The sequence below is a fragment of the Episyrphus balteatus genome, chromosome 2, assembly GCF_945859705.1.
Source record: "Episyrphus balteatus chromosome 2, idEpiBalt1.1, whole genome shotgun sequence".
Taxonomy (NCBI): domain Eukaryota; kingdom Metazoa; phylum Arthropoda; class Insecta; order Diptera; family Syrphidae; genus Episyrphus; species Episyrphus balteatus.
Genome location: NC_079135.1, coordinates 35,770,637 through 35,785,848, shown reverse-complemented (window position 1 = coordinate 35,785,848; position 15,212 = coordinate 35,770,637). Strand labels below are relative to the sequence as shown.

General features: G+C 30.3%; 2 protein-coding genes across 3 annotated transcripts in view; both read left to right on the top strand.

Moving 5' to 3' along the window:
- The first annotated feature begins 207 nt into the window (after positions 1 to 207).
- On the top strand, positions 208 to 14,999 carry LOC129911247 (protein Smaug). 2 transcript variants are annotated; one of them, XM_055988976.1, is made up of 8 exons: positions 208 to 530; positions 781 to 808; positions 8,011 to 8,587; positions 8,653 to 9,809; positions 9,872 to 10,094; positions 10,153 to 10,264; positions 10,327 to 10,767; positions 14,107 to 14,999. In XM_055988976.1, the coding sequence occupies exons 3-8, from the start codon at positions 8,025 to 8,027 to the stop codon at positions 14,143 to 14,145; spliced, it is 2,535 nt and encodes an 844-aa protein (XP_055844951.1). In that variant the 5' UTR covers positions 208 to 530; positions 781 to 808; positions 8,011 to 8,024; the 3' UTR covers positions 14,146 to 14,999. The 2 variants fall into 2 exon arrangements, with proteins under 2 accessions (XP_055844951.1, XP_055844950.1); XM_055988975.1 differs by having other exon boundaries at positions 697 to 808.
- LOC129911254 (tumor susceptibility gene 101 protein) overlaps positions 7,632 to 15,212 on the top strand; it is a 326,606-nt gene continuing 319,025 nt past the window's right edge. Inside the window, exon 1 of the mRNA XM_055988985.1 lies at positions 7,632 to 7,641. The gene's annotated coding sequence lies outside the window, so the exon portion shown is untranslated. The remainder of the gene's footprint in view (positions 7,642 to 15,212) is intronic.

The following is a 15,212-nucleotide window of genomic DNA, read 5'->3' as shown; positions in this document are numbered from 1 at the left end:
ACTCCAGTCAAAACAGAAATGTTAAATTCTTGCACTTTCTTCAATTTTTTGTATGATTAGATTAACCATTCCATAGATCAATGCCTCCAATTCCCAATTTCCGAACTTAAAAACCACAACTCAATGAACACATCTAATTTTCTTTGCAAAAAAACAAAAAACACCTCCAACAACATCCAACTTCACTCACGTCCATTTTATGTTGACAGATGGAAAATATTTTGACAGACATTCTTTAATTTATATCCGTGAATTTAATTTTCAATAGAAAAAATAAAAGTGTTTTATGCATACAAATTTATTTAGATTTATTAACAAAAATTAATCCAAAAATCTTTGCAAATTAGTCACGCTAATTTCTCAAGCAACACAAAATTCACACACAAACACACACCCCAACAATGAAACCAACAAAAATAATCAAACCAAAAAGTCCACAATTTGCATCAAATGAGTTGTAATATTGTAATCAATTAATATTGAACGGGGGAGAGGATTCACCACCAAACGGACTTGCACTCGAACAAACGGTAAAATCTAGGAACAAAAAAAAAAAAAAAACAGTTTCATCTAGAAAAGGCGCCCAATAGGTTCATCACTTCCTGCTAATTATAATGGTGGACCTACAAACGTGCTAGAATTAAAATTAAAGAAATATTAAAAAAAAAAACTTGTTAACAATTTTATTATTCTCAGTCGTCGTGGTGCGATCTCTTCTCGTGTGCAAAAAATTAATATCAAGTTTTTTTTTTTTTTATTGATATTGGATGTCACAAACAGTGACTTGGACGGCTGATTATTAATTATTGTAAGTATTTCGATGTTTCGCATTCAATTATTTTTATAAGTCATTAAATTGTTATAAATATCTCTTAAATTGATAAATAAAATCCTAATTACTAAATAGTTTTCTCCATTTTCTTATCTAAAACAAGAACTGCATAAAAATGTGCAAAGAACTTGCACTGTAACGGTATTTCACAAATTTACTGATATAATACGTATGTTAGCAGAGCTTTCTTTTATTCCAATAGGCACAACTGATTACCATATAGTTGTTTATAATTATTATCAAACATTGCGAGAGAATTTCTATTATTTCGATCAATTTTATAATCAGAAATTGTTGGTAAATAACTGAGGGTTCTGTAAGTTTGCAGCACCCTCTAGCTCATTAGCATCTTTGTGTTCACTTTTATAACAACCCTAACTATCACGTGTTAAATGTGATTCTTTTTTTTAAATCTGTGTTACATTACAAATGGTTAGGTAGCTTTTGTGTGGTTAACTAACTAGCATTGTTTCCTGCATTCATTTACACTTCATGTGTGGCTTTTTTAAAGATTGAGATAGGTCTACCTGCTTAGTCTCAGGTCAAAACATTTTTTTTTTTTTTTTAATTTAATTTACGGCCGATTTCTTCACAGAGTCCTAGCACTAATACCAGTCCTAGTTTTTTTTTCAATTTCTTGGCTCTTGTTTCGCTTGATTTGGGAGGAATAAATAAAATGTACACTGCTTGATAAAAAAAGTATTTCTACATTTTTCAATCTTTCGAAAAGTGACAATCAAGTCAAGAAAGACGCTCTTTACGTAGACAATCTACATTTACATTTCTCCACACCAGTAATCCATATTCTAACTTTAAGCACAAAATTGTTTGAATTCTGTTTATGGACATTGCGGAAAGCAATTAACAATCACGTCTAGAAACGTGTGGTCAGAAAACCTACGGCTGTCTCCAGCTTACCAACAAGTCATGATAAAATAATGCTAGTCGCATTATAATAAAAAAAGACATAATCACAGGACTGCGTTTTTTAAAACTTGTCTTTTTATTTTATTTTTATTAAAATACATTTCTGTTGCAAACGTCTATCCAAAACTCTCTTTAACTTAAGATGGAACTGCTGCATTAAAGTCGCAGATCCACGTTTCTCAGGCTCATCTACATTTACCGCATTCAGCATTCATGAATATATTTTTGACTGAAAATTCTTGACAAACCTCATCGAATTTTTTTTTTTGCTTGTTGGTTTCTTGTCAGTTTCATCACATTATTTTTCTTTTTTTTAATTTTATACTTTGTTCTATTTTTAATTTGGTCAATTTTTTATACGTACTAGTTCTTAGTACTCCCTTGTGAACTTAGATCGGATCCTATATGTATACGTGAAGAAATGCTCGGGTCCTAACTTTTCGTTAGGACCGAGTACTAGTGCTAGTACCTGGTCTAGCTAGGCCGGGTACTAAGCTGAGTTAGGACTTTTGTGAAGAAATTGGTCGTTAATTTTTTAAAGTAAAATTCATCAGAATACCTCATGTAAGCCCTCTATTACAGAGGATGCTAAAAGGTGATGTTAGTTATATTCAAATGCTGTATTGAGATGAACTATTCCGTAGCTATTTCCCTAAATTACTTCTTGAGGCTTTCTCCGATTTGAATGGCCTTTAAACATACCCAAGATTGTGTCTGATAAATCTGATGAATGTTTTTTTTGTCTCTATTGAAACAATTTTGATGCAACATTTTGTTTTATTTTTCTTTTTTTTTTATTTGAACTCTACTTCAATATTTGTCCTGAATAAGTTTATTTCCAATAAATTCAGTATAACCAAGTTAGTACTTTGTTTGTTGACCACAATTTTAAAAAGTTGCTTGGCACCTTTTTGGTAAACTTTCAACTTACGTCTGACATCTACTTTGTGGATGCCATTTGCCCAATCTTAATATTGACATCATTCCATAAAAATGTTCTATGGATTGAAGATCGGAACTATGAGCTGGGAAGGTTCTAACATCGTTTTTACTTGCGATATAGGTACTATATATCAAGTTATGCATTCGTACAAAAATAAAAGTTGAGATAACATTTTTCCATGACATTACCATGATAGAGAATGCCAAAAAAGTGGGTCCTGGAAGTCCGTCTGTCTGTCTGTCGACATAAAATTATGAAAAATTTAATTTTTAGATTTTTAAAAAAAATTTGAAAATTTTTTTTGAAAAATCAAATTTTCGAAAACGGGACATTGAATTTTTTTGAAATTTTGTTTTTAGATGTTGATCAGTGATTTTTACAAAATGGCATACATACCAATTTTTTTTTAAAACTTTTTTTCCAAAAAATTATTTATAAAAAATAATTTTCTAAAAATGCACCTTAATATATCAAATAAAACTGCATACTTGTTTTGGAGGGCCATTTGATTTCAGATTTTGTTTTATTCTTTTAAAAAACGAATTTTATGTTTCCCACATTTACATTTCCCAAATTTCTATTTATAAAAAGTCTTAAAAATTGAAGCAACTTGAACTCTAAGAGCAAGTTCATGCGACCCAGTCGTACATTTTATTTTTCGTCCGAACACCAATATTTTACTATTTTTGATGCATGTTTGGGGTCATTGTGGCGTGTGAATATCTAATTTTCTGGCGAAAACTATAATTCATAATATTCTGCAGTGTATTGGAATTAAAGAATTTATCCCTGCTCTTTTAAGAGTATAATTTAGATTGAACGTTTTAGACTTCGGGGGATGGACAAATGTTTTGCTATTGAGTCCATTTTACCTTTGTTTCATAATTACAAAAAACGCTCATTTAAAACCGCCTCTTTTTTTTTTGTCAAATGTTTGACAAATGATAAGCGATCTTTGATGTTTTTTTTTTTAAATATCGCCTTTTCTTGCTCCATATAACTCAGTATCATAAAGTCTCATTCTCATAAGTCTACTTGACCCGTTCAAACCGAGCTAGATAAGTTAAAAGCCCACATTTGCATTTCCTAGTGTTAGCTCTATCCACTCGTATGGAAGTTTTGCAAGTCAAAAATCAAAAAAAATCTTTTTGTTAACACTTGTCTATTAAATAGTTGCAATAAAAAAATGCATTTACAACTTTTGAAAACAGAATAACGTTTTAAAAAATACTTGATATACCTGTTTCCACTAGAGACATTAACAACTTCACTGTCCAATGAATCATTTGTGATTCATGAATTGTATTTTTTCCATGTTTCCTACGTTCATGAATCATATAAGATTCAACAATATTACTAAACGAATATTATTCTACGTCCCCATATAATCTTGTAGAAAAACATCTCTACGTTCTTGCTTGGAAAGAAAACATCAATATGACGTCCTATGAATCACATTTGAACATTAATTATTTTTTGTACCGCGTTTACAGCGTCCATGAAGCATATGTGAACATGTATATTTAATAACGGATATATTTTATACAAAAAATCAGAGAAATAATTTTAATGTCCTTTTGTAGGTTTATACAGCCCCTAAATATGACTGCAGTAAAAATTGATATATATTTAAGAAAACGCATTTTTCCTCAATGAGATTTTTTTGTATATTCTAATGAGTAAATTCATTTAAAACGAACAAGAAAATATAAAAAAAATTAAATAAGAATGAACACACTTTTGTGTGCGGCGTTAAAGCATGTTAAGCAGTAGGTATGCAATACCGTCTTCACCATAAGGACACACGGGGTCCGTGCCTAGGGCCCGCTTTCTCAGGGGGGCCTTGAAGGAACGAAAATTTCTCTCACACATTAATTGTGCCCTTAATTATGAAAGTGGACTAAGTCACTCCTAAAAATGGCATCAAATCTAGCCTAAAAATAATTATTATTAAAGGGGTAAGGTTTATTTGAAAGCGAAATTGCAGTAAATAAACTTATTTATTGCTCCTCTAGTGATTTCATAAAAAAATATAATTAAATCGTTATAAGAAAATCATTATGTAAGTTTTTCTTTAAATAATGCAAAAAGTGACTTAGTCCACTTTCATAATTATGGGCACAATTCTCAAAACATTTTTGTCGGGCAGACCATTTACCAAAAAATTTTAGTTTTTAAATGTCAACCAAACAAAGCTTTTTCTACACCTATACCAACATAACCCATATGATTTCAAGGTATTTTTTAACGCTGGTTTCAACAAAACCCACAAACAAATCAATCTGACCATCCCCGAAAAGTAATGTACCTTATTCATGTTGATCTGACACAAATATCTGAAGTGTAGTTTATCAATTTTTTAAAATCTGCACCTTATTTTCAAACCAGGAAAATTAGGATTTGGGGACATGAGATTTTTTAGATTTTTGACATAAGATATAGAAGATCCAAACAAAGATAGAAACCAAAAAATAAGCCTATTAGCACTAATTCCAAGATTGTACCAAGATGCTTTTTAGTGCATCCCACAATTTTCCCATTTCTCAAAAAATACCATTTTGCCATAGATAGGTACATATGAATGTTTTTTTTTTTTTTGCATTGCATTGTTTTGATTTTTAATGATAATGCATTAGGGGTTGACAGATGATATCATGTATCATATGTGTATATAATACCATCCTCTCCATTTCGCGGTTTGATTTTGAAAATCGCGAGTTGCGGAAATGAAATTTTTCTAGACTTTTGAGGTATGTTATACAATGCCAAAACGAAGGTATTGAGCAAAAAAAATTTCTATTAGCATTCATTTTTAGGTTAAACCCTTATTTGACTGGATTAATAGACGACCTGATCATTTCAATCTAATCTAAATTGAGTATTTTTATTACATGTTCTTAGAGTGTATAATCATTTTTAATGAGACCAACTATAACAATCATCTAAATCGTTTTTGGTCAATAATCATATTTGATTCATAGGACGTGTTCATATGATATGAACACTTACTACGTCCATGAATCATATGTAAACACAAAGTAAAACTTCTTTTTTAACAAATCAACAAAATTATTAATGGTAAAAAAGCATTTTGCCTCATATCTGAGTCAGTCGCAGTACTTTCTACCAAAAATAAATTTTGGACGTAGAGAAGATTTTGAATCAATTTATTTAGGGACGTAGAATATTTTTCATATTTATGATCATATATGATTCATGGACGCTGGAAATACAGTGCAGAAAACTTCTATGTATCAAATGTTATTCATGGGACGTAAAGAAAATGCCTGTTTTTCTGATACGAAATTATGAACGTAGCTACTTTATTTTACCAGTTTGTATAGGGACAGTGAAGTTGTTTATGTGCAACTGCAATAACTTACCAAAATAACGGTACTTTTAAGACTTAAAAAAAATAAAAAAAAATGTAAAGCATTCCACACATTTGAAAGTGGAACACATGTTTTTTTCGATAGTGTGCTATTTCTATTTCGAAAGCTGTACCTATCTGTAGTTCACCTTTCAGGTTAACGGATATAGATTTCTTTAAACCTCGGAAGATTTATGAAAAAAAAAAAAATTCATTTTACTGAGGAATCCTTTTCCTGATATACATATGTATTTCTCATTCAACTACTTGAGCGCAATTGAATCTTGAGAAGAAATATCTCAATAGTTCTAAAAGTTAGTCATCAAATTAAACGAAAAACGTTATGTTTGAAATCGATGTGCCAAATTTAGTTCAATGTGAAACCAGTACTAGACTGCTAAAAATGTGGTATAAATATTAAATTTGAGATGTCGGAATAAAAAAATACACAGATTACACAGTGAATCTTCTTTACTTTACTAATATGGCTGTTTCATAATCGGTTTGAAACTTGCTAATTTATTCGTACTTTGTAGTTTTTAGTTTGAGTCTGTTCTCTATCTCAATTTCAAAATAAAACTCACAAAAGACAAAACATTGAACAATTTCTTTAAACCTCACCCTGACAAAGGTGTTGCTTTGGTTTCGATTACGCTTTGAGTGTTAAAGCCTTATTCAATTAAACAATGAATATATGCTGAAGTAGAAAGTAAATATTTCCAAACAAAAAATTCCAATTCGCTCAAAATAAAAAGTTAAGTCGTTTAAAGGAACCCGGGTAATAACCCTTGGTGAAACTATCTAAAATCAGAATAATATGTTATTCTACTGGAGCTCCTGATAAATTTTTTGTATTAAAAAAAGTCGAAAAATCGAAATTTTTTTAAGTAAAAGTATTTTGCCCATAGCTATGTCAACCTTTATCTTCAGTATGGTACCTCAAGGTTATGTGCGTCGCGCACTCTTAGTTGCTGATTTTGTAGTTGGCAGATAGCAACATTGGTTAGGATTACCATTCATAAAAGAAATAGCATATACATTGAAATTCAGGTTATGATCCGACAAAAACAACAGAGCGGATTAATTGGTACAAAAAAAAAAAAAATAAAATGCTAACCTGGGTCGCACGAACTTGCTCTTAGGGTTGAAGTTGCTAGAATTTTTAAGACATTTTATATGGAAATTTAGTTGGTATATAAAAACAAAAATTAAAAACAAAAACCCATCAAAATCGTTTTTCAAAGGCATAAAACAACATCTGATCTTGTCCCCCAAAACAAGTATGAGGTTTCATTTGTTTTATTAAGATGCATTTTTAGAAAAAAAAAAATTTCAAAATCTTTAGAGCCGTTAAAAAAAAACTAATTTTGTATAAATAATTTTTGGAATAAAAGTTCCAAAATAAAATTGGTATGCCATTTTCTAGAAATCACTAATCAACATCTGAAACCAAAATTTCAGTTTTTGAGAAATTTCAACTTTCCTAAAATCGGTATATGAATTTAAACCTTTTTTATGATATGCAATAGTTTCGTCTAAATTCTTTGAATCGTTTACGAGAAATTCAAAAACAATACGAGCTATGATTAATAACAGTTCCAAGTACACTAAAAAATAATAATTTTAGTTTTAACATTAATCGTTATTTTTGAAAAATGTATCGATTAAGGTTTTCCTCATATATTGAGTATTGAAGGATCTAGGGCACACAAAGATATATCAACTGACAGTAATGAGTTCACCCACAAGAAGCTAAAAATACTTTGATATTACATATTTGCTTACTGCTTTTATCGATAGATGCGTATTATGTTCGCAGAAGATATAACTATCCCAACTGCAATGTGGATAGCTTTGCTTTTTAAACCTTTAAATTCTTACCTAAAATTTGTTTAATTCTCTTCTTAATTTTTTTTTTCATTTGTGCATTGAATACAGATAAAAGCATCAAAATGAAGTTCTCCAGCGGAAGTTCTACAGCCGTATTCTCCGAACAAGTTAGCACAGTCGCCTCCTTGTTTGACAAATGGAGCGATTGCGAGCGAACAGTTGTCATCTATGCATTAATAAAACGAATGCGCTACCCGAGTTTAAGATTTCTACAGTATTCACTAGAAAATTCCTTAACTCTGAATGCTGGATTATACAATGGCATGCCAACATTCGATATAAATGCCAACAGTCCGTTATATCTAGAAACATTAATTAATGCATATAAATCACTTCCATCAAACGACAGTACAGATAACACAGACAAAGATGCCATGTATTTTGGCTCTGATTTTATGTTCAAAAATGATGGAAAATTATACAATAAAAAAGAAGATATACTCAATGAGATCTTGGAAATCTTACCACTTTTAAAGCCTGGCAGTGACGAAGCCAAAGCGATTTATTTATCGCTTATTCCATTGGCTGTTGAAGATACTGGCCGAGAAATTGTTTCAACAGAATTGGTGCAACAGATTTTTTCATATCTTCTTATTCATCCTGCTATTTCAAATGACGACAGAAGGTAAAAAAAAAGTTTTGATTTGATTTTGAGAGTGGAAATTAATTTTGTATGTATTTATATTTCAGGTCCCTAAACCATTGGTTGCGGAACTTAGAAGAGATTATTCAAACTTCATGTGCATCCGCTGGTCAACATAGTTTCTACGGTTTATCTAATAACACCGACAGATGCTCGACAAATTCAACCGCATCCGTGTCGTCCTCAGTGGGTAGTGTCACTTCTAAAAATGCTTGGCAAGCAATCGCCCCTCCACAACAATCAAACAAAGCTCAGCTACAATCACAACAACCAGTGTCCGACACACCCGACTGGAATGTCAGCTTACCGACCATTTCCAATAATCTCTGTGATAATTTTAGCGGTATTAAAATAAACGAATTAGGTTCTAGTCAAAATAGTTTAGGACTGTCTATTGGCGGAGCAGTGGGTGGCGTCAGCATAAACAGTGCAGCCAATACCACTCCCGAAGACCATCACACATCGTTCTCCAGAAATGGAACAGAAATAATTGATTTCGATTCGAATAATACCTGCGAAAGCTGTAGCTGCGCCCAGGTTGGATATCCTTCGTCGCTGAATACCTGTGATAATTTTAACGAAAATAGCTGGGGCTTGGACGGAAAAATTGCCTGCATGAAAACCAGACGCTCAAACAGCTTAACAACGGCAATATCTTCGTTTGCATCAGCAAATCCACTAGTCACAGCAGTGAGTGGTGATAACTGCTCGAATTCATCTGAGAATTTAGCCCAATATGCTCTGAAACCGCGAAGTTTTTCACTTTCTATCGAAAATCCACGATCCTCTATGATATCTAGTGATTCTGATTCAAGACTGGATGACATCAAACCAAATTACCTTAAATTCTCTACACCCAACAGTGGAATGTCGAATATTGGACAATGGCTAAAAAGCCTAAGACTACATAAATATATTGAACTTTTTAAAAATATCACCTATGAATCTATGCTGGAAATCACAGAGGAATATTTGCAAGAATTGGGTGTGACAAAAGGTGCCAGTCATAAATTGGCACTTTGCATAGAGAAGTTAAAGGATCGCGAAATACATTTGACACGAATAGAACAAGAATTACTAAATGGTCAATTAAAATTGAATCAGGCAATTGAAGAGCTAGCTGGTATTGTTCTCACTCCAATGAAACCTGTTGATTCGGTTTTGGAAAATGTGGCATTCAAATTTTTAAGAGTTATTGATTTAAGTATGTTTTTTTTTGTTTAGTTTAATAAAATCAAAGAAATTATATAAATTTTGTTTTTCCAGTTTCAAGTGCAATTCTTCAGAAAGATGCTTGTGGTCAACTTGACGAAGAAAATATTTCAATATTACTTTGGATATTGGAACGAACTATTCATGGAGAAACCTTTGCAACGCATGTTAATCAATTAAAGGAGTTGAAATTCAAAATTGCTAAATTGAAGATATCATTTGCTCCAAAAGTACATCATCTCAAAAGTTCAAGCAGCAGTAATCTAAGTAAACCAAGGTGAGTCTTTTTTATATTTTATTGACTTTTGTAGTTTTAATTAAAAAATATTCTTTAGATGGAACTGTAAAGGACGTAAAACTGATCAAAAGAACGGCAGCAGTGATAAAATAAATCGAAAGAACTCAACTGATATTAACTTTCAACAACAACTTCAAGTGGGCACGCAGGTAATTTAATACAATATCCTTTCAATAATTAGCCTGTTTAAAAATTCCCTTAATCAAAATAGCGAACATCTGCGAGTACATCTAATTCAGCTGGTGGCAGCAGCAATAATCAGTATAAAAGTTCTTCTTACCCAAATTTCATCAGTGGAAGTTCAATTCCTGTGCAATCATTTCATCATTCAAAGCCTCAAATTAGCCAACAATCGATGTTTGTCAACCAAACAAGCTTTGTCCCCACATCTACCAACCAACAACAACAGCAGCAGCACAGACGCTCGCTCAACAATTTGGTAGTAGTATCATCTTCGGGTCACGGAAGTTTGTCACCATCAACTGCTATCGGCTCGCCAATGTCTCCAAAACCCAACGAAGGCAAAAATCGGAAATCTATGGCAAATAGAAACCAGCAGCAATCTGTTGATATGCAACCAAAGCCAACAACATCATCAAATGTTGCTGTAAAAAAGCCAACAATGGAAAAAACAATGGCCGCTGTCGTTTTGGTTAGTAATCAACAAAATATAAATAATAACAATAATATTAATAATAATAACAACAATAATAATGTACTAGAGGACTTTAGCAATTTTGAAAACAATAACAATAGCGTTAATATCAACAGAACAAGTAAAGTATGTAGCGTTGGTTTGTGTACGTCATCAAATAATGCGTGTGCGTCTGCTTTATCTAATAATGTTTGTACAGCAATAACAAGTAACTTTTTTATATCTCCAACAACTGGTTTATTGCTTGGCAAAGATAAACATCTTAAAAATAATAATATAAGTGATATTAAAAGCTTGGAACAATTGGAGTTCTTGTGCTTGCAAATGACAGAACAAGCTATAAATTAATAGAATGATAGAGTCATTGTATTGTCGTTGTCGTCGGTAAAAGAAATACATAATACAAAATTATATGTTTTAATCGAAGGCTACTTTAACTATTGTACATATCTCTGTAGATTTTTAGCCGACCGCTTTTTTTATGATGGGCAGCTATTAAATGAAATAGATAGAATGGAACTAGTTTTAAATGTTGAATGTATGTACCATAAGAATAGTCAGCTGAGATTTTGTATTTTGAATCTAGTGGAATACGCCAAGTTTGCGTTGTTCTGAATTATGAAATCCCGATTTTTTGTATCCGTTTTACAGAATCCCGAACTTTAAAATCCCAACTAACAAATTTTCGGATTGGATAGTCCCGAATTATAAATTAACGAGATTTATTACTTTCTGAATACAAAGTTTAATAACTTAAATGAAAATTGTATTTATTTTTAATTCTCATTCTTTTGCATCCAAACATTTCGCGGCGGATGATGCTGAATTCCCATTTGATCTCTTTTATTCATAATTTATTAAAATAAACTGATTTGCATGGCTGATGCTGTTTATTTTTACAAGAAGATAGAGTTTGACTGAAATTTGTATTCAAACCCTCCAACGGTTATACTTTCGCTTATAGTTTAATCTAGAGTTCAATTTTGGTCGTCTATAATTTCTATTCTATTGTGAAAACTTCTTTGAACTTTGAAATCCTTTAAAATTCTCCTATAATTAAATGTACGCGGCTTTTTGTTTTAAATGTATCCCCTTAACCATTGTCACTGAGAAAAAATAATGAAAACAATTGTAAAAAAAATATTTTTAAATTTTTATTTTGTAGAAAATTATTTTCCCATCGTACGATTTTTTTTTTTGAAATATTAACGAATTACCAAAAAGAAGGAAAGGAATAATCACGATTGTTTTTGAAATTTTTGCGAAGAACCAAAAAGAGAACCTCAAACCCCCTTCGTTTTCCTTCTTAAGATTAAAAACTTCTCTGAATATGTTATACCTGAAAGTCAACGATTTTTCGAATTTATATTTTGAGTGGACTATATACATTGTTTGAAGTAAACTGTTTCAAATGTAATACTCAATAGGGTCAGAAATGTTAAAAATAATGTTTGGTTTCTAAAACATATGTTATTATATGGGATCACCGCGCACACATGCAGAAACCTTTCAATTGTCGATTTGAGCGACAAAGTGGTTTGTGTTTTGTCACAAACTAAACGGTTGAGCCAAATCAGTATGTTTGCTTGTGTCACACAGAATTGTATGTAAAAGCGCGGACTTTCAACTAAATAGTTGAACAATTTTCTCTCTTGCTCTGAAAAAACCCCGTTTGCTAAATTCAAATTGTAATATGTTTCGATCTAACTTCAACTTTGGTAACTTTATACTTATTTGGAAACGGCAATAACAGGCCAAGTTTTAAAAATAATAAACCAGTGTTACACCATACAAAATTTTTTCGAGGTGTTGCTCATAAATAATAAAGCAAGAAAATTAATTTTTAAAAAACTTTGAACTATTTATTAATTTGTAGCGAAATGGCTAATGAAATAAAAAAATATTTTCATTAATAATTAATGATTCCCAATTATTAGGCACATTTAATGAAAGAATTGTAAAAAAGTTAGATATGGGCGGATGAAGCAAAATACTGTTGCAAAGTAGGAATTTTTTAAAATTTCTTAAGATCTGCATTTAGTCGAAATCCGTAAGGATTTGGAATGAACAAGTTACCAAATTCTGAGTATCTTAAATGGTCCTTTCAGCATCTTTTGTTTGAACCATTACTTTTGGGGTACCTTGTAGATGTTGTGTAGGTGTTAGTTTCGTTGATTGCTTGCTCGTTCAACTGGTGATTAAACAACATATTTGAATTCGATAAAGTTACAAGTGCGCGACTTGCCTAAGACTTAAGTCTTCTGCCATCGCCGTAAAACTTAAACGATTTTCAAACATTTTACAGCAATCGCTTTGTCTGAATAAATAAATATATTTTTGACTCTTGGCCGTAACTTCCATATAACGGTAAAAGTTGCAAGTGCGTGACTAGCCTACGGCTTTTCTAAAGTCCGATGACAAAAATTGATTTCTATTCCCAAAATCAATTAGGTTTCTGTCCGCAATTTTCTGGAAAATGAAAAAGCTTTTCAGGTATTAATATTTCTTACCCAAAAATTACTGGTATTCTAGTTGAATTGTTATTGAATTGAAAGAAATATTTTTGTTCGCCATTTTTTAACATTTCCGAACGAGAATCAGTTTTCTATCACATTTTTGTAGGGCCTCTTTGAAATTGTTTTTGTGATAACCAAGATTTAATTAAAAACTAACAAGAAAAAAACACGATTCGTGCAATACAGATCTTGATCCTGGTTTATAGTTCTCATATAAGGAATTCTTATAATTTTTTATAAAAGATTTTTTTTTTATGAAGTCTTTTCTAAAAACCCAATACAACACCTTGCAGCTTTTGCTTTTAATTTGTAGATTAATTTAATGTTAGTGAATATGTAATAAAAAAAAATATTAATGGTTTGGTATTACGTCTACGATCTCCAGAACTTTCGTTCGAACCAACTACCACTGTACCTAATATCCCAAGGTTTGCAGTTGGAAGTATACATAAGTAATTATTTAAATATGAAAAGAATTCGTTTTCTATAATTCTCTTAAAGCAACGAATAATTTGACTTTATAGTTCAGAACTTCGTTTCCTAAAAAAATTTTAACCCTACAACATAATCCAAAGGTTAAACCTTTTATGTGTTGAAAATAATCTCTCCTAATTATAATTTATATTGCATGACCAGCTTTCCTATACAAATCGTCTTTTAATATATTATGTTTTGTTGTGTTTGTGTAAGTTACTTTACATTTGTTTTGTGTCCTCAAACAATTTTATAAATTAACGGATGTCCTCCTATCGAATTTTTCAAAAAAAAAAAAAAATGTAACGAAACGCTATAATGTATTAATGTTTTCTGATTTAATTAGGAAAATTTGGCGAAATTAGATCAACATTGTAAGAAATAGGCCTCCTATGATGTGACGAAAAAAAATTAAAAAAAAGAAAAGAAAAACAAATCAAATCTACATATTTTCTTATTAAAATTAAATTATTTGCCATTAAGAAAAAAACTATTTGCTGAAAATTTATTAACTAATTGCTATACGTAGAATAATTATTAAAAAAAAAATAGCGCATTGCGACAATGAGACTGACTGAGATTATTTTTCAAAATTTTTCCACTCAGACAACAACAAAATAAAAAAAACTGTGTTGGTATGAATTTAAGGAAAATAATTGCTGAATGAAATATTAAAACACGTAGCAAGTTTTTTTATTTCCAAAATAAATGTAATATGTTATATTTTTTAAAACTATAAGTAAACAAAAAACAAAATTTTATAAATGTTTTACATAAATGTAATGCTTTTTTTTCGTTGTTCGTAGCTTTTGTTAATTTGAAATTAAAAGAAAAAAAAATTTAAGAAACAAACAAATGACAATGTTTTAAATGTACCTTATTCCAAACTTTTCACATTTTTATAGTCAATTATATATTTTTATTTTTGTCTCTTTCTAACATTTAATGTAGACCTTATTGTTAAGTGTATAATATATAAAATTGTATTCGTATTAATAATATTATATTATAACCATTATACACACATTGTAGAATTATACATTATATTATTAATTATTATTATATTAAAAATATATATAATATTAGGTCATTTTTATTTATAAACAAATTATTTTTTATTATGTTTATATTATTAATTTCAAATTGTTTTAAACAAAAAAAAAAAATATGATAAAATAGACACATTCAATGTAATAAAGTTATTTTATTTGAACAAAAAAAAAAAAAAAGAAAAACAAATATCAGTAAACAAAAAACTATATAATAGAGATTAAAAATACTTTCAAGTATGTAGATGTGGTAAAATAAAATAAACCAAGACTTTAAAGTTCAAGATATAAACAGAAAATAAAAACAAAATAATTTATGTTCTTACACATAAACAAAAAATGGAAAATACATTGACACAGTTAATAAATTACTTAATGTAAAGTGAAAATATTTTAATAAAAG